The 19310-nt window shown below is 39.5% G+C and overlaps 1 protein-coding gene across 6 annotated transcripts in view; it reads right to left on the bottom strand.

Annotated features, from left to right (window-relative positions):
* rims1a (regulating synaptic membrane exocytosis 1a) overlaps positions 1-19310 on the bottom strand; it is a 74686-nt gene that overhangs the window by 37835 nt on the left and 17541 nt on the right. For all 6 annotated transcript variants that reach the window (XM_082154768.1, XM_082154770.1, XM_082154769.1 and 3 more), the window contains exons 3-4: positions 15479-15695; positions 10368-10385 (exon numbers count right to left, since the gene is read on the bottom strand). In XM_082154768.1, the coding sequence (XP_082010894.1) occupies positions 10368-10385; positions 15479-15695 (235 nt within the window). The remainder of the gene's footprint in view (positions 1-10367; positions 10386-15478; positions 15696-19310) is intronic.

The raw sequence follows: 19310 nt of genomic DNA on the forward strand, positions 1-19310 counted from the left end.
ATCTTTGTTTTTCCGCTGAGGAGCCGAGCGGAGCCCGGAGTCAGCAGTGGTCCAGCAATAGTGATGACGGGACTATGTCTCCGTTCCCTCCTTCAGGGAACGAGGGTTACATACGTAACCGAGTAACAACACGTACTGGGTTGCTGTGACAACCCGCGCTGTCAGCCGGCAGCTCGACGGCTCAAGAAAGGTGAGACGAACAACGTGCCGACGTGGTCATACTCTCATGAGAGAACATGAACCACCCATGAACACAGTCTCAGCATGCTTTAAGCCCAGGCATGTGAAATAGTGATCGTGGCCGTCAAATGAGGATAGGAAACGACCGCATCCAGAAACACGCGTGTATGCTCTTTCAGGAAACTGCTCTCTCTGGTGCCGAGAGTACAGGGTCATGGTCGCGGCTACACAAACAGGATGATAGTGCAAGCCTGATGTGAGCACTCAAATTCTCATTGAAGGTGCAACGTCCGAGCTGTGAAAACAGCTGTTTTGCTCTCTGTGAGATCGCGGCCAGCACTGTCCTTCGCTGTTTAGTCCAACACCAGCTTTGAAGAGACGCTCTCCCAAAGAAGCAGACTCGTTTTCTTCTTTTTGAAGTTAAAACACTCTCAGATAAAATTGCAGAGCAGGAACAGTACAACCGCTCGGCTCCGAAGTGAAAAGCAAAGATGTGACGCACCTTCTGTTCATTATATGCTCGCACTGCAAGGCAGAGCAGCTGATGCAATTATCGCACGCCAGTGTGCATTGGCTCGTTTTATTACGTCGAACGTGACCGAACTGAAAGGGAACATCAACATCCTGATTTTTATGGTTGTTGTGGAATCTGTTAAACTCTAAGAAAAATCCTTAAAAATAGGGTACCATACTGCTTTTTGTTTGCTAATTGATTTTTCACAGGTGTTTTATACACATTTTGATACACATTGCATTGTTTTGTGTTTTAGGGTTAAAGGAATTGTCTGTAAACTTGACGGATAACAGCTGGCAGAAAATGAACAGTACCGTATCCATTTTTTCTACAGATATTTTCCACTGATATTTGGCATAAGACAGACAGACCATTAGAGATTTCAATTCAAACAAAAACTAGAATGACATTGTGCGTGCCTAAGTGTGACAATTGGTTCGATTTAACCAATAATAGCCTAATTCTTATATAGCAAAAATCTGGTTCCAGCTTCAACTTCACAAAACAAAAACAGTGGCTATATGCTCTATATTATTACAAACAACAATCCCAGGCGTCTGTGAGAGAAAGATAGAGACCGATGCCATGAGAGGGTCAGTCTCACCAATGCAGCTAATTGGGCTAATTATCAAGCTAATTAACATCTGCTAATGATCAGAAAAGGCCCTGGTACCTGTGAGGCTCTATGTCCAGAAAAGGCTTGTTTGAGATGAGCAAAATCTGCGCAGAACCGATCACCGGTGACCAGCACGAGATGCATGCCGGTTAGAAATGTGTCCGAGTGTGGTCCGCCTGGCTCTAATGTCATGCTGATGTATGTAAAAAAAACTCTCGCGACCGCAAGGCGGACATGTTGGATTCTGCAGTTGCTCTCCACCGACTGCTCTGATCAAATGCATGATGGGAAACAACTTGCTGACGACACAGCTTAATGCTCATTGGTTTAAACAACCGTGATGTATTGTTCTCTTTTAAAATGTTTGATTTTAAAACTCTGATATCATGTTTTTATGTGTATAAATTATGAGCAAATATTCCCAAACTTTCTGACAGTGTGATGTCTATATATATATGGGTCTATATATATATGGGAGTTTTCCAAACTCCCTGAAAACTGCAGTTGTCAAGCCCCTCCTGAAAAAGAACAATCTGGATAAGACCATATTAAGCAACTATAGACCGATCTCAAATCTTCCTTTCATAGGCAAGATCATTGAAAAAGTTGTCTTTAATCAGCTGAACAAATTCTTAAGCTCGAATGGATACTTTGACAATTTTCAATCTGGTTTCCGACCGCATCACAGAACAGAGACAGCGCTCATAAAGCGCATTAAACTTTCGTTTACAAAGACGTGAAACTCACCGAGTGGTCAGGGGTGTTCACTGATATGCTCACACAAAAATCGCTGCAAAAGATGCTTTCCAACTGGTTTTATCGTAGTTTTTCATCCAATACAAGTCAATGGAGTTGGACAAAAACTACGATAAAACCTGTTGGAAAGCATCTTTTGCAGCGATTTTTGTGTGAGCATATCAGTGAACACCCCTGACCACTCAGTGAGTTTCACGTCTTTGTAAACGAAAGTTTAATGCGTTTTAGGAAGGATTATTCCAGTGCACCTATGCAACCATTGTGGAGGTGGGGGGGTGCTACCACAGAAATTCTCGGGCCAGCAGCATTTGTCCAAATTTCAATCTTAACCATTGTATTTCATCAGAAACGATCTGAAAACAGGGCTTTAAGTGTAAAATACCGAACTTGTCCTTTAAATACTGATTCAGGCAAATTATCAGTGCTGGTACTACTCGACCTCAGTGCTGCATTTGACACTGTCGATCATAACATACTTCTTGACAGGCTGGAAAACTGGGTGGGGCTTTCTGGGATAGTCCTAAAATGGTTCAGGTCATACTTAGATGGGAGAGGTTATTATGTGAGTATAGGAGACCATAAGTCTGAGTGGACATCCATGACATGTGGAGTCCCTCAAGGCTCAATTCTTGCGCCACTCCTGTTCAATCTGTACATGCTCCCAATGAGCCAAATAATGAGAAAGAACCAAATTGCTTACCACAGCTATCCAGACGACACACAGCTGTACTTAGCCCTATCGCCTAACGATTACAGCCCCATTGACTCCCTGTGCCGATGCATTGATGAAGTCAACAGTTGGATGTGCCAAAACTTTCTTCAGTTAAACAAAGATAAAACTGAAGTCATTGCGTTTGGAAACAAAGATGAAGTTCTCAAGGTGAATGCATACCTTCACTCTAGGGGTCAAACAACTAAAAATCAAGTCAGGAATCTTGGTGTGACACTAGAGTCAGACCTTAGTTTCAGTAGTCATGTCAAAGCAATAACTAAATCAGCATACTATCATCTAAAAAATATTGCAAGAATTAGATGCTTTGTTTCCAGACAAGACTTAGAGAAACTTGTGCATGCTTTCATCACCAGCAGGGTGGATTATTGTAATGGACTCCTCACTGGCCTTCCCAAAAAGACCATAAGACAGTTGCAGCTCATACAGAACGCTGCCGCCAGGATTCTGAGCAGAACCAGAAAATATGAACATATCACACCAGTCCTCAGGTCTTTACACTGGCTCCCAGTTAGATTTAGGATTGTTTTTAAAGTATTATTACTGGTATATAAATCATTCAATGGCCTAGGACCTCAATACATTGCAGATATGCTCACTGAATATAAACCCAACAGATCACTCAGATCATTAGGATCATATCATCTAGAAATACCAAGGGTTCACTCTAAGCATGGTGAGTCCGCTTTTAGCTATTATGCCAGCCGCAGCTGGAACCAGCTTCCAGAAGAGATCAGATGTGCTCCTACAGTGGTCACATTCAAATCCAGACTCAAAACACTTCTGTTTAGCTATGCATTTACTGAATGAGCACTGTGCCGCTGTTCGTCCGACTGTACTGTACTGTATTTTATTTTATTTTTCTAAACTGTTTTAATTATTCTTATTTCTTTGTATTATTTAAATTTCTTCTATGTACAGCACTTTGAATTGCCATTGTGTATGAAATGTGCTATATAAATAAACTTGCCTTGCCTTGCCTTGCCTATATGGGTTATGTGATGTCATTTTATTTAAAAAAAAATAAATAAATAAACATATGTCTGTATTAAAGTAAAAAAAACATTGATAAACACGTATTTGGAATGGAATTAAATCAAAGGTACTTTGGGTGTCTTGTTCATTATATTTATTTTCATATAAAAGCAATAGAACTTAAATTGCATCAAGTTTATTAGCAACACTGTGGACGATCGTGAATCCTGCAATATCCGCCTTTGATCTTGCAGGTGTAGGATCCGCTGAGTGAAGAAAGATCTGTCCGTCTTGCCTGCACTTTTTTTACTCCTCCCCTCACTGCAGCCGCCAACTCTCGACTACATTTCAGACGAGGCAAGGCGCATACACAAGCCTAATCTCTCTTCCTCTCAGCTGATTTCAACTTCAGATACAACAATAACTACAGCTTCACCCAAATCTCATGACAACCATCACATGAATAAATCTCATCAGACCCAAAAGAAATTAAAACTCTACAGATATACTGTTCAAATCAATTTAATATTAATCACCTAGAAAAAAAGAAAAAAAGAAAAGTACAATTAGGCTACAGGATAGGTGTAAGGATTAGGATTACAGGATAGGTGCAACATTCTGTTTAAATAGGAAAACCTGCTACAGCATCCTCTCTCTCACCACCTCGCTTTTCATTCTCCAAGGATCAGTGTGAAAACAGCAGAGAAACACGTCTTTTTCCAAGGTGTTAAAGCTCTGTGTTGCTGTTTGAGTGGGACAGTGGATTTGAAATAAATCTGTCAAATTCTGTCTATTTGTAACCATGGAACAGCAATAGGGAGCACCGAGACTTTTCACGTATTGACTTTTTATATGCTGTAAATACATATATATTAAATATTACATTACTAAAATATTATATGATATATTATTTATTTATTTTAGATAAAAGAGCAATAAATGAACAATATCAACACATTACAAAAATGTCAGAGAGACATTCTTCAGTGGATTGCCCATCTGCATGTAGGCTATGTGTGCTTTATGTGTGTGTACAAAAGATTTTTGTTTGTGTAAAACCGAACTCTGTCCATGCTTTTGAGATGCAAGAAAAATGTCTCAGTCTCAGTTCTTGTGGAAGTAGCCTATACGTGTTTACCTATGCATGAACAGTACTTGAGTGAACATGCAAAAGATGTTTGTTGTGAACGGATCCAGAACCTCTCGTTAGAAGGAGATTTCCAAACGTGTACAGTATATGCTGAAATTGACTAATCGATTGATCATCAAAATATCATGAATATCTCCAGCACCACAATGTGCCCCTCACATCTCACTGGAACAAACTCCTGAACTCGTTTCGCAAAGGCTCTGCTGATACATTCATCTCAGTCAAAAATCCGATGCAACACTTGTTTGTATGGTTTCTCTGTCTAAATCACTGAGCACACTCAACAGCTGTGGTTCACATCTGGTGGGTTGCAACAAAAAAGGTGTTTTACAGGTCTGTTCTGTTGGAGTCAAGGTAAAACCTGAGCTAGACGTAAGTAATAAAATGCAAGCAACTATATAATATAATGCATAGCTGGGATAGGATAGCAAAATAAATACACTTTTAAAAGGTAGGAGAAACTGTACACTACCGTACAAAAGTTTGGGGCCAGTATGTTTTTTATTTTTTTATAAATTTTTTTAATAAATATTTTTATTCAGCAAGGATGCATTAAAATGATCAAAGGTAACATTAAAGACTTTTACATTGTTGACTTTTTAAAATATATGCTATTATTACTGTTCCATTCAACTTTGCATTAGGAATAAATCTATTTTAATAAGTGTAATAATATTTCACAATATTACACCTATATTTGTGATCAAATAAATGCAGCCTTAGTGCATATAAAACACACACACACACACACAAAAAAAAGTTAACACCCCCGAAACCCTGAATGTCTTTTGTTATTCAAATCAAAGGTCGTCAATAGAGATCACATTAAATGTAAAAATAAATGATTTTAACAGCATTGTTTTTCTTCTGTATGATAAACAATTTTGGTACTGTGTTGGGAACCAACTGAGAAGATTTACCTTAACCAGGTCTGAATTTCCTTTATATCATGTAAATGCTAAACAACTGCTGAGCATCTTAATTTCCCCCCGAGCCATCATCTCACTCCGGCTGGCTGTGTTTGACTAGCAACTGAAGGCCTGCCATTCATCACCAGACTCCGCCTCTTCCTCCTTGTTAATATCATTTAATTTCCATCACTCGGCGAGATGCGGACAGGCAGGGTCATCCGTCGGTGTCAGGTCCACGCAAACGGGATGAATAAATGGGAGTGCTTGAGTTCTGTGAGTGGAGGAAAAGGGAGAACGCAGTTCACGCTTCCACCTCCGACAGCTTGATGAATTGGGGCGGCAACAGGCAGAGCTAGACCCATAATTCAGCATGTTATAAATCCCGGATAAGGATGAAAGACTGCCACAAAAGACATTACTGTCCATTCCATCTAATGAGCCAGTACATCAGCGCCTGGAGACGCTCACCCACCAGCCCTCTCGCAAAACACTTCTTCACCTGTCCCTCGTACAAAGACTATTCTGATTGTTAAATACGGGATCAATAGTGTAAATAATCTATTTCATCTCCCTGCTGATGTTACAAAAGCAACTTTCACTCTTTCGTCACCGAGACATACATCTCGTGCTTGACAAGCCATCTGCGGATCGATGCAGTGATAAGTTTAGCTCTACTTCCTCTTCAAACATCGGACCTTCTCTGAATTAAGCAGATTGATGAGGTCTATGAATACAACGCCTCCCATGGTACCGACAGCCATTTGTGCGTATGTGCATTTCATTGTCACATTACTCGTCCCTGTAGACCTCAAACTCAAATCCCCACTAGCTGGATCTGTCTCGTATTTTCACTACAAAAAAGTCCTGCTGGAGGCCTGACAAAAGGCAGTTTAAAAAGACAGTCGTTCTCACCAGGGTTATTGTAGTTAACTAGTTAACTAGTAAACATTAACTGAAGTAAAAATATAACAATTTTAACTTGCCAAGACAACATTTCTCATTTTAATTTAGTTTAGCTTGATGTACTAAAATAACTAAAATTATTGAAACACACACACACACACACACACACATACATAATGGAACGACAGTTTTAAAAAGTGATTTTCCACTATTATTTACAAAAGGATCTGCATTTTCATGGGTTTAAATAAAAGATCTTTGGTATAAGAGACAGTCAAAAAAAAATTGTGCATCAAAACCTCACCTTTCCTAGTAAAAAATTAACTCGATTTTCAAAAGTCAACGAATTTGCGACAACTGAATGTAACATTTTTGACAGTCTTCTGAGTAACATGTAATTTATTTAAGCCACAAAATAAACTTCAATATGTAAAAAAAGTATAATGAACTACACAAAAAGCATTTGAAAAATCAAACATAGTTCACCCCTTACACACGTTATCACGTCCGTCAAAAACTTGGGCTAGCTGTCGGTTGGAATATTAGAACTAAAAACATTGACATACTCTAACACACTCATACTGTAGGCATCGATCACTTCACTGAATAGCCGGCTAAGAAATAAATAATTATTACCTTACAATTCCATCTGTTTTCAAATTCACATCATTTGACTATCACAACATCGATGTCTGTCAAAAAATAAATAACGTGCACAATACCCGGTAGTATTTACGTGAAGCAGAGGTCCAGTGAGTGCACGCATTTTCTGGAAAACCCACAATGCCGGATGTTTTGACTAAATTGCTTTCCAAGAAGAGGGTGAACATGGCGGCCTGAGCGGCTTCAACATGCTGTCTGTCAGAGACGATAGAAGAGGAGGAGTATGGCGTGATTGAGCCTGTGATTAATTCAAAGTGATTAAGTAACACTTAACGCACGTGAGTTTAAATTTGCTCTTTAATCACAGAAATTGTCTCGGAATGTTAAAGAAACTGAGTGAAATACTTCAAACTGCATGACAAGTTTGGTATTTTACACTTAAAGCCCTGTTTTCAGATCGTTTCTGATGAAATAGAACGGTTAAGATTGAAATTTGGACACATGCTGCTGGCCTGAGAATTTTCGGTTTCTGTGGTAGCACCCCCCCACCTCCACAATGGTTGCATAGGTGCACTGGAACAATCCTTCCTAAAACGCATTATACTTTCGTTTACAAAGACGTGAAACTCACCGAGTGGTCAGGGGTGTTCACTGATATGCTCACACAAAAATCGCTGCAAAAGATGCTTTCCAACAGGTGTTTTACCATTCGTTGTAAAACTGTGGACCTTTTTGAATAATAGACACTCCAGCCCACAAACAACCCCATTTCCATTTCCAGCGGCGGAGTAATACCGTACCTCACAGCACATCCAATACAAGTCAATGGAGCTGGACAAAAACTACGATAAAACCTGAAACGAAAGTTTAATGCGTTTTAGGAAGGATTGTTCCAGTGCACCTATGCAACCATTGTGGAGGTGGGGGGGTGCTACCACAGTAACCGAAAATTCTCGGGCCAGCAGCATGTGTCCAAATTTCAATCTTAACCGTTCTATTTCATCAGAAACTATCTGAAAACAGGGCTTTAAGTGTAAAATACCGAACTTGTCTTTTAAAGAGAATAAATGCCAATCCAATTGAAAAACTTCACCGGGTTCGTTCAACGTGTTGGTTTTGACGGATAATTTTGTATGTACAAACTACGCATTCTGAGTCTGAAATCTAGTTTCTAGAATATTTTAAAAAAAAATCTATTCTTGATGGATTTTTTTTTTTGATGTAAATAATTTTGCCAAAAGATGAACTGTTAAATGATTGAGATGAGTCCCTGTAATCGTCCAATTTGACTCTCAATTTCTGATGTAATATTATAAACTTGACCGGTGATATTTACAAAATGTAGTTTGACTACTATCTTCTTATTTGATTAAAAGATTAAGGCAATTAATAAATTTGATAAAATGTTGTTTAATTTTCCAATAAAAGATTATATATTTTTTTCATGATTTGTTACATTTAATTACCTCTTAGCGGATTCTGACTTGTGTGTGTGTGTGCGTGTATATATATACACACACAAAACTACACAACAAAATGACTAAAACTTTAAAATGAAAATGAAAACAAAATATAAAAAAAAACTTATTCAAAATATTAATAAAGACTATAATAGTATCCCAGTGATACACTAAAACAGCAGTGGTTCTCACTGAAAGACTTTGGTCAAATGTCCCTGTCAATGAAGCATCCACAAACCAGATGCAAAGGAAGAGCAGAAAGATCAATACTAATCATTTCATGGTGTCGCTTTGAGGTGGTGGGCAGTGGAATGACACATTGCTGGTGTTTTCCAGTAGCACTGAAGTTCTAGTGTTAAAAAAAAACAGCACCAAAGCCCAGCTTGGCTGACCATAGTCTAAAATGGAACCTTGGAAAAGAAAGAAAGAATGAGAGAACAAGAGAGGCAAGTGTACCGCCTAGGGAAAATAATCTGACTTCAAAAACAGCATCACTCAGAAAGAAACGCTTGGCTAAAGAAGAAAATACAGATATTACCAAGAGGCCTGATAATCATTGGGATAATGAGCTCTGGATTGAATTTACAGGGATCTTTTTGCAGCACTGAAGTGTATGGCACTGTTCTGATTAACAAATGCAGCTCTATGGGAGAAGGCACAGTGCATGGACATTTTAGTATAGCAGGCCAAGCAGGACATGCATTCTTTTAACACATTCTCAGGCCCTGAGATCACAAATAAAGGGTGCTAGTTTGCTTGTGAAATGTAACAAACTGCATAAAATGTATATTGTGGGTGATTTATAAACAATAATTGTATACATGGTTACACATGTCCATATTTAAAGGACGCTTCTGCATGTGATAATTGTGAGCCAATTTTAGCCATGAAGCTTTCACAACATACCTGGGGAATTCAAGTATGACATTTACTCCATACCTATAAAACCTATAAAAGATGTAGGCCTATATGACAAAAAATATATAATTAAATAAATGATATACACTAGCGTTTTTTGATCCGAGATCCAGAAATCATTCTAATATGCTGATTTGGTGCTTGTGAATATTTTGTAACATTATAAATGTCTTTACTTTTGATCAATTTAATGTGTCCTTGCTGAATAAAAGTATTAGTTTCTTTAAAAAAATCTTAATGGCCCCAAACTTTAAATGATAAAAAAAAAAAGATTTTAATCATATTGTTAAATACAGAAATACACACACACACACACACACACACACACACACTTTTCCTCACCAACTCACAAAAATATGCAGTCAAGTCGACAGGGACCTTTCACCATGCACTGCAATAATACACCCAATCCTTGCACCGTTGTGCTTTAAAAATTTAAACACAATCCCCATAGAGTAAGAAAGTCCATACACATAAAACTTGTGCAGGTAGCATGAAAAATAAGCCATAACGAAGTTTTTACTAATTAACATAGTAAAACTCAAAAGAACATAGATCCATTGAGGAGCTTGTGTGTGAATGAGGGGAACGAGGGAAAGAAAAGATAAGAGTTCAAACTGCACAGTGACAAAGAGAATAGAAAATGCTAACCACTTTGTCCTCCTTCTTCTCCAGCATCACAGGGCATCACAGTGAGAGAGAAACAGGATGGTCAGTCGATGGTGGGAAAGAACAAGAGAGAAAAGTATGAAATGACAATCAGATATGAAAACAAACCATTTAGATCCATATGGAATAATAAGCAAATAACAGATCTACATTGGCATCAGCAGCATCAAAGCTGTCAAAATACCACTTGTATTGTCCAAAACAAAACAAAAATGTCTTGGAAAGTTTTACCTTAAATATTTTGGATTTATTCACTTTTTCCTGACTAATCTTTAAGGAGAGATCATGCAAGTGTGCACTTTATGATGGTGTAAATTTGCAGGTATGTTGCCACCCACAGGGCAAACCTTGGAGGTGCAGCCTTTTGCACTGATATTTACTCTAAATTTCCCCATGAAAAATTTCCAGTGAGAATAAAGGTAGTTCATGGGTCACTGAAAACAAGAACACAACATTCTGCTAAGTAGGTCTTACTGCTTCAGAGCCACCATAATTACATACACACAGACACTAAAATGCTACTACTGTATTATAGCTTAATACACCTGTACACTGATAAACAAATGCACAATCAGGGCAGGTGTGCACACTGTATGATTTTTTCATTCCTTTACAGAATTTGTAGATTGCTCATTGTTCATAGTGAACAAAACATCGCCATGTACAGGTAAGAAAGCTGTTGCTGTTGCCATTTACCATAATGCTGTTTGAAGAGTAGACCTACGATACAATTTTCACTGATAACCAGTTGTGTAAAGTATTTGAGTAAATGTAATTAGTTACTGTACTTGAGTATCTTTTTGGCTACTTTGTAGTTTTACAGAGTATCAAATATATTCACAGCTTTTACTCTACTTGAATACATTTTTGAAAAAATAATAGCAATCTTTCCTCCAATACATTTGTGAAGAATAATGCAATTACTCATTACATTTTGCAGGGCACCTAACTTTTTCTCCGGCAGTTTATTTCTGCTAAAGAAGTGAAATCGCCATCTATAAGGCATTGAAGGTACCATTTCTTGTGAGTTTTGCCCTTACTCATCCAAACTTGTCAACATAGCTACTTACAAATGTGAGTGCATTAGCAGGTAGTTGCTTAATCGCAGGTGTTCTATATGATATGAGGACATGCCTGCAGCCAAACAAAAAGCACATCCAGTGCGAGGAGGCTTTGACTCTTTAGTTTGACTTACCATGATTTTATTTATCCGTTATATTGAAGAGACCTTTTTGAAGGATATCGGTTTACTAATGCCTTGTTTGAGCACTTGAGCTTAACATAGTCTTGATTGTCTGTAGACGTTTAAGAGGCTGTTGTGTCGACCTTGATTTATTGCAATATTGAGGTGTTCAGATTTTTTTGATTTTAGAAAATAAACGTTATTGCTCTCCTCTCAATTCAACTGTTTCTTATTTTTCACTGACTTTAAGCCTACATTCAGTACAAGTAAAATACTTAAGTGCTGTTAAAATCAGATAATATAAGACTTTTACTCGAGTCGTATTGGATTTGGTGACTTGTAAATTGTAATGGTGTCATTTTTGTTGTAAGGTATCTGTACTTTTGCTCAAGTATGGTATAAGGTACTCTTTACACCTCTGCTGGTAACCTATATCTTATGGCGCTTTTCCACTGCATGGTACGGTACGGTTCGGTTCGGTACGGCACGCTTTGGCGCTTTTCCACTGCATGGTACGGTACGGCTCGGTTCAGTACGGCTCACTTATGACGCATTTCCACTGCATGGTACGGTACGGTACGGCTCGCTTCGGCTCGCTTTAAATGGTACCACCTCTGTTGAGGTTCCAAGCGTACCGTACCGATACTAAAATGTGACGTGAAAACACTGCAGATCACTGATTGGTCAGACATCACTACCAGCGTCATTGTATTTACAACACGAGACACTAAACCTGCTAGATTTAAATAGCCAGTAGACAACAGCCAACGCTGTAGCGCCTGTTTTAAAAGTATTTGCTTCAAAAAAAGAGTATAAACTTAAAAAAAGAAATGGCTGAATCGTGGTCAGTGGACGAGGTGCAGACGTTCCTCTTGTTGGTTGCCGAGGAGCGGATGGGGAAACCCGGAATGAAAAATTCGCATTTAATATGATGATGTCATGGCAGTAGAGACGGCAACTATAACGATCAGTCACACCCACTTTGAAGTGGTACTAACTGCAGTGGAAAAGCAACCGAGCTAAAGCGAACCGAACCGTGCCGTACCGAGCCGAGTCGTACCACGCAGTGGAAAAGCGAAGCGAGCCGAACCGTTCCGTGCCGAGTCGAACCGTACCGAGCCGAACCGAGCCGTACCATGCAGTGGAAAAGCGCTATTACAATAACTGTTGTTAATTTCTCTGTCGATCCCACTGTCCATGAGTGGGGATACAAAAATGTAAAATCAAATGGAGGTAAAAATGTAGTTTTGTAGTTTTCACGAAAGCTTCTGACAAGTAAGCATGAATTTCTCAGTCCAAGTAGCATGGAGAACGATCATTCTCTGATAAGCATTCTAAGCATTGTTCATTTACATATACTACCAATATTGTAACAATACAAAGCGGGTTTCAAAAATCAAAGAAAATCAGCGAAGTTACACTTTAAATAGTAGGAATTTTCGTAAAAGGTGCATTGAACTTTTTCAAGTCTCTTCACTTGGACCAACTCATGCTATACTCATAGCAACAGAATTATTAAGTGTACATCATCGCTTTTAGCTACTCTTTCCAATCCACCAGATTGAGGAGGTGTAGCTCTCCATGTTTAACCTACAGGCATCTAGCGACTCCATTATCAAGCCTGCCACTCTTATTAATAGCACACACCAAAGGAATCCGAGAAACAACATTCTTTCACTTTCATTGCAGAATGTATGTGATTTCTGCCTCCTTCTCAGACACAGACAAGAGCACCTGAACACCAAAACTGGCCCTATTTGAGCTTTCTCACAGCCATTCTCAAATCTACATGACAGGGTTAAGAAATTAATTTCATCAAGTGCCAAAATTGCCTTCGCAAGTATACTTGTAGTAGAATTGCAATGTAATGATACAGGAGTTACATCTCAATAAAGGCGACAGTCAGACCCTGACTGACATCAAATGATTTTCTCAGTGGAAAATTTACTTAAAAATAGAGATGACATTAAAATTTGGCTGATTCCTGTAACGTCCCTGGGCTGAAGAAAGCGCACGACGAAGGATATTCAGAGAAACCAGGCATTTAATAGTAAACTCAGGAGTAACATCACGTTTACACAAACAATAACCGACAGAGGACTGAACAGAACAGGGAGTATAAATACACAGGGTAAATGAGGGAACTAAACAGGCACAGGTGGAGGAAGATCAACTAATCAGGGACTAACGAGAACAGGTGCAGACATGACAGAACATACTCGTGACGTTACCCCCCCCTCGGATAGGCGCGTCCTCACGCCGTGATGACAACAAAAGAAAACAAAAAAAAGGGCGGAGGCTTCGGCGGAGGGCGTGGACCCTGGGGACGTTGGCCATGGGCACCATGGTGGCGCAGACAGGGGGAGGAGCCAGGGCGGAGCCTGAACTGACAGGCAGGACGACACCCGGGAGCCGATCAACGGCGGCGGAACCATGGGTGGCTGAGGACCCCACGGAGCTGAGTGGCCGCTACATGACACCAGTGGTGCTGACGGATCCAGGGGGCTGGTCGTGACAGGCGATGGAGACAGGATAAGGATGACAGGCAGGGAGGCGGACGGAAGATTTCCGGACGGGATCGGCAAAGAAGATGAGCTGAGGGTGGGGAATTGGGTGGGAATAGGATCCTCGGACCACAGGTCTATAAGGTTGTAGAGTGCTCCTGGCTCTGCGATGGACTGACCCACCTGCGTCGACTCCGGGGCTGGTTCCTGAAGGACCTCCATGGGCGCCTCGGGCTCGCTGGCTATGAGGGGGAGGTCACCATTCTGAATCAACCAGGCTAGGCAACTCAGGTAGGGCCTGCTCTCCAGGCGGAAGAGAAGCTGCAGAGTGGGTGAGTCCATCAAGTTAATCTTTGTTTAAATGGGTAATTCTGTAACGTCCCTGGGCTGAAGAAAGCGCACGACAAAGGATATTCAGAGAAACCAGGTATTTAATAGTAAACTCAGGAGTAACATCACGTTTACACAAACAATAAACCAACAGAGGACTGAACAGAACAGGGAGTATAAATACATAGGGTAAATGAGGGAACTAAACAGGCACAGGTGGAGGAAGATCAACTACGAGAACAGGTGCAGACATGACAGAACATACTCGAATTTAGGTATTACAACATTATGCAGAGTTAACAGTGTTATGAAATTATTAGCGATTTTTTAAATAACTCACAGTGAGTGTTTGGATGACGGCAAAGGTAATTTAAATGTAAAAGTAGGGGAAATAAGCATATTCAACTAAATATCCATTTTCGAATTGACTCATGACAAAAATACAGATTATTCATTTTTCATAGGCACAATAACAAATACTTCTCATTAAATTATACAACAACAACAAAAAAGTATACAACAAAATGGGTGTGGCAAAAAGTTACTTTTGGACAATGGTTCCAGTAGAAATGGCCTGGCTTCATTGTGTAACCATAGAAATGTACATATTTACTACAAATGCACAAGTGGATCCATCCATAACTAAGTCAGTGTGTTATTAATAATTACATTTACCCCCATCTTCACCTCACTGACCTCACTCCCTACTCTCCTTTTGTTGACTCCCAACACTGTTCATTATAAGTGAACACTAATTAGCACTCTGGATGCAGTGGAAGGAATATAAAGCGAAGGTAAATATCACACTCCAGGAGGTGGCCCACCATTTCAGGTGCTTCCCTTTGCGTGGTAAGGCTGCCCCTGTGGAGACTCAGTGCCGACTTGGGCATCCCAGCATGGGTGTGCGGCGACCCCCTGGTGACCAGCAGCGTCATCTCCTATGACTAATACCCAATTAACCTTTCTCTCATCCACCCAGCGCTCTTCACTCCCTGTCTCTTCCTAACGTTTGCAGATGCAGGTCAAAGAAGCATGGAAAACAGTCTGGCCACTCACACGATGTAGGAGTTACTTACGTTATTGGAACGCAGAGAGACCCTTCCCCCGCACCGGGCACAGAACTTAGTCTGGCAGTATGAGCACAGGTTTCCGCAGCCATCAGCAAACTTGGTCTTGTGGCAGATGCCACAGGTGGGGGCGTCATCCTTGTGTTGGCCCTGCTGCCTCTGTTGGGGGGGCTCCGGCCCAATCCGCCTCACCTGCTCCTTGTAGTTGGCAACTTGCTGGTGCAAACTGGGAGGGGAGGGGAGGGGAGGGGAGGGGAGGGGAGGGGAGGGGAGGGCAGATTAAGAAAAAGAAAGAGGACATGATCGACTGTGAGTATAATTTTGTGTCAAAATCAATAGTAGCCAATTTAAACATTTTTACCTAATAGCTTCCTAATTTTACCAGCAAATTTAACATTTTTACCCAATAACACAATTTTTTTTAAATTTTAACCCAAAAAACTAACATGCTTACCCCTATCTCCCTGAATTTTACCAGCAAATATATTTAATAAGCCCCACTTTTAACATTTTTATCTCATAACCCTGACATTTTATTGACACATTTTATATTTTAACTAACCACCTACCTGTGGGTTTTTTTACCAGCATTTTTTTACATTTTTATCTTATAAACCCCAATTTTTAACATTTCACCAGAAAACTGTCCAATTGTTTTTGCAAATTTTACTTTACCATTGTAACATTTGTAACATTTCACCAGCAAAAAAAAAAAAAGTTATTAAAAATGTAATTATTAAATATTTAAATAAATAATAATAAAAAACAAAAAAAACAATAACCCACAATTGAATTTTATTTAATTTTTGTTTTTCCTCAAATAATTCCAATATTATTTAGTCAAATTAATGGTCGATATGGGTTTTTCAATGACTAATTCTTAAACTTTTATATTTCTCCCACAAGGCAACATTTCTTTGCTAGTTATGTTAAAACTGACCAATCTGTCAGCAAGTTCAATGATTTATCTACTTTTTTATCTCACAGGACAGAACCAAATAAAGCATATATATAGCTCTGACAAAATCCCAAATCCAAATTTAAGGTATGTTGGGAGAGTATGTAGTTAGTAGGCCGTTTTATTCTGAAGCTAATGAACTGACTAAAAACTCATATTTCCTTCACACTCCAGCTCTCTCAATCTTTCTTTCAGTCTAATGTTCTTTCCACCATGTAGGGTCATCTCAAGCATTCACTCACAGAATGCTTGCAGACTACATGAACGCCTTCCAAAAAAGACAATCTAAACAAAACAGTAAGTAATATACAAAATAAGACCCTTCTTTAGCGACATGAAACATACAACACATTTCCAGCAATTCCCCGTCTAAACAGCACATAGATCTCAAGCAGGAATCTATCCATAGCTTTACTTACGCTAAAGAGGTCTTCCTCACAGACTCCTCTGCCATGACGATATGACGTATATAAAAATAAGCAACCTACATAGAGAGTTAAAAGAATATGCTACCTACGGAAGGTGATGAATGCGTGACTAGCCATGCAGAACGTGCCCCAGAGAAAGACGAGATGATTTCAACACCTGCCCCCAGCCCTAACCCCGGTCTCCCTCCCCTGTGCACCCCTACTGCTCTCCTGTTCCTCAACACCGGCACCAGCAAACGTGTCCTATGGGTCAAAGATTAACATAAAGGACAAGCTCCAACACAGAAGCAACAAGGTGCACGCAAGATGTTCCAATTAGAAAACAAAATCAGTTGATGTTTCTTTGCAAGTGTCTCAGAGGTTGCTTTTTCACAGCCAATGAGACTTAATAGAGTTCAGTACTATACTATACATTACTTTAGCAAAGGTGCCATTTTAATTTGGGAAAACAGAATATATACAGTAGTGTGTATAAACAAAAGAAACATATCTAAATATCTATAAAATATTAATATAATTATATTAGAAATAAATAGGACCTTTATATCTTCTAATTATGAGCGGTCATATAAGGATTGTCAAAGTTTTTTTTTTTCTGTTTTTTTCGTCATCTACTGAATTTTTCGTCAACGATACCAGGGACACCGAAACACCGGGGAACATGAAATTTGGTGGGCATGTAGCCCCACTAGACTTTTACGGAAAAATTCCGTTTGGTCCCCGGGGGGGCTACTCCCCCCCCGCGCTGGGCCCCCCCAAACCCAAAAAATTCAGTTTTTCCTAAATAACTACCTGAACCGTGGAACCGAGGATGAAGAAATTTTTATGGTATGTTGGTCTTAAGGGCCCACATCAACCTAGCCCATAATCACTCATTTGTGATTTGCGCCCCTCCCATAAAAAATGAAAATGCAATATTATTCTGCTTTAATCGCCCCTATCTTCAGTTGAGATGTTCAGAACTGCACCATATTTCATGTGTATGATTAACTTGACGTCCTCTGGGGGTATGCTAAGTTTCGTAGAATTTCATCCATGGGGGGGTATAAAATAAATTCATTTATATGCACATTTAGTGACTGTACACTCATCGGCCTGTAGATGGTGGTGTTGAGTGAAGGGTTGCTGGTTTAGGATGATACTGTCACACACACACATGCAGGAATACAAACAAACGCAAGCATGCACACACACTGACATCCACACGCACAGACACACACCCATACACACACATACAAATCCACATGCACAGACACACACACACAAACACACACGCGCACACACATGTACGCACGCATACATACACGCACAGACACACACACACACACACACACACACACACAGACACACACAGACACAAACACACACACATACACACACACACACAGACAGACATGCACATACTACTACTTTTTTATATACATAAATATATACATAAACACGCAACACAGCCAAATTGCTCCACGTCATTTATTTTTGTGGAAAGCCAGTGCAGGCCTGAGCGGCGGTCATATTTTGTACCGCCATGCGGTACATCTAGTTTATACTTATTTTTCCCTCCTTTATTTTATCTCCTAATCTATCTATGTATCTATTGCTATTTCTTTAATGGAATGATGAAAGGAAAATTAAAACAAAAGACAAAACTAATAGACAAATAGGCATCAATATTAACAATATCAACCATATTACAATTTGAAAGCTGTGAACCAAAAGAGCCTCCATGAGACCTCAGTTAATTATCATTACTGTTTAGGAGAAACAAACAAGATATTTAAAAAATGTAATAAAATATTTATATCTTTGCTAAAGGTATAATTGTTAAAAGGCTACATTATAATTCCCAATGGCTTGAAATGGGTTGCAATCTAACAAAAAAGTGCTCTTCTCTGTTCAGTATTAAGATGTAGAATCTTTCAAACCACAATGACCTTTAGTTCTACCAGAAAGACTCGGGAGGCAAAATAATGTAGCAAAGCATACATTTATTAACAGCCCAGCAAGCAAATATTGAGTTATAAAGTTCTTTGGGTAGGCCCCGTCCGTAGCTCGCAATCGGAGGGTAACGGAATCTGCATATCCTGTCTAAAGAAGAAGGCAGGGGTGCAGCCGACCCCCTGGGAGGTATTAGGAAGGGACCATCCTGGTGGTGGTGGGGAGGATGTAGGTGAATGTTGGCGTCAGCATCTGCGAACTCAGACATGTGTAAGTACCGATCTTTTATACTACGAGTTTTAGATCACGATTGGTTAGATGAGAAGTAATAAATGACGTAACAATTGAGTCTTCCTGGCAGAACTTACGCTAAAGCTTTCATTTACAGTAGCTCTGATAGCTACTGTAGCACAAAGTCAACATTGAGATGAAATTGAGCAGCACTATTTATAAAAAAAAAAAAAAAAATCTTTCAATACTTTTATGAGAAACCGAGACAAACATTGAGCTTGGCACTGTA

This window comes from Leuciscus leuciscus (assembly GCF_965113295.1).
Source record: "Leuciscus leuciscus genome assembly, chromosome: 22".
Taxonomy (NCBI): Eukaryota; Metazoa; Chordata; class Actinopteri; order Cypriniformes; family Leuciscidae; genus Leuciscus; species Leuciscus leuciscus.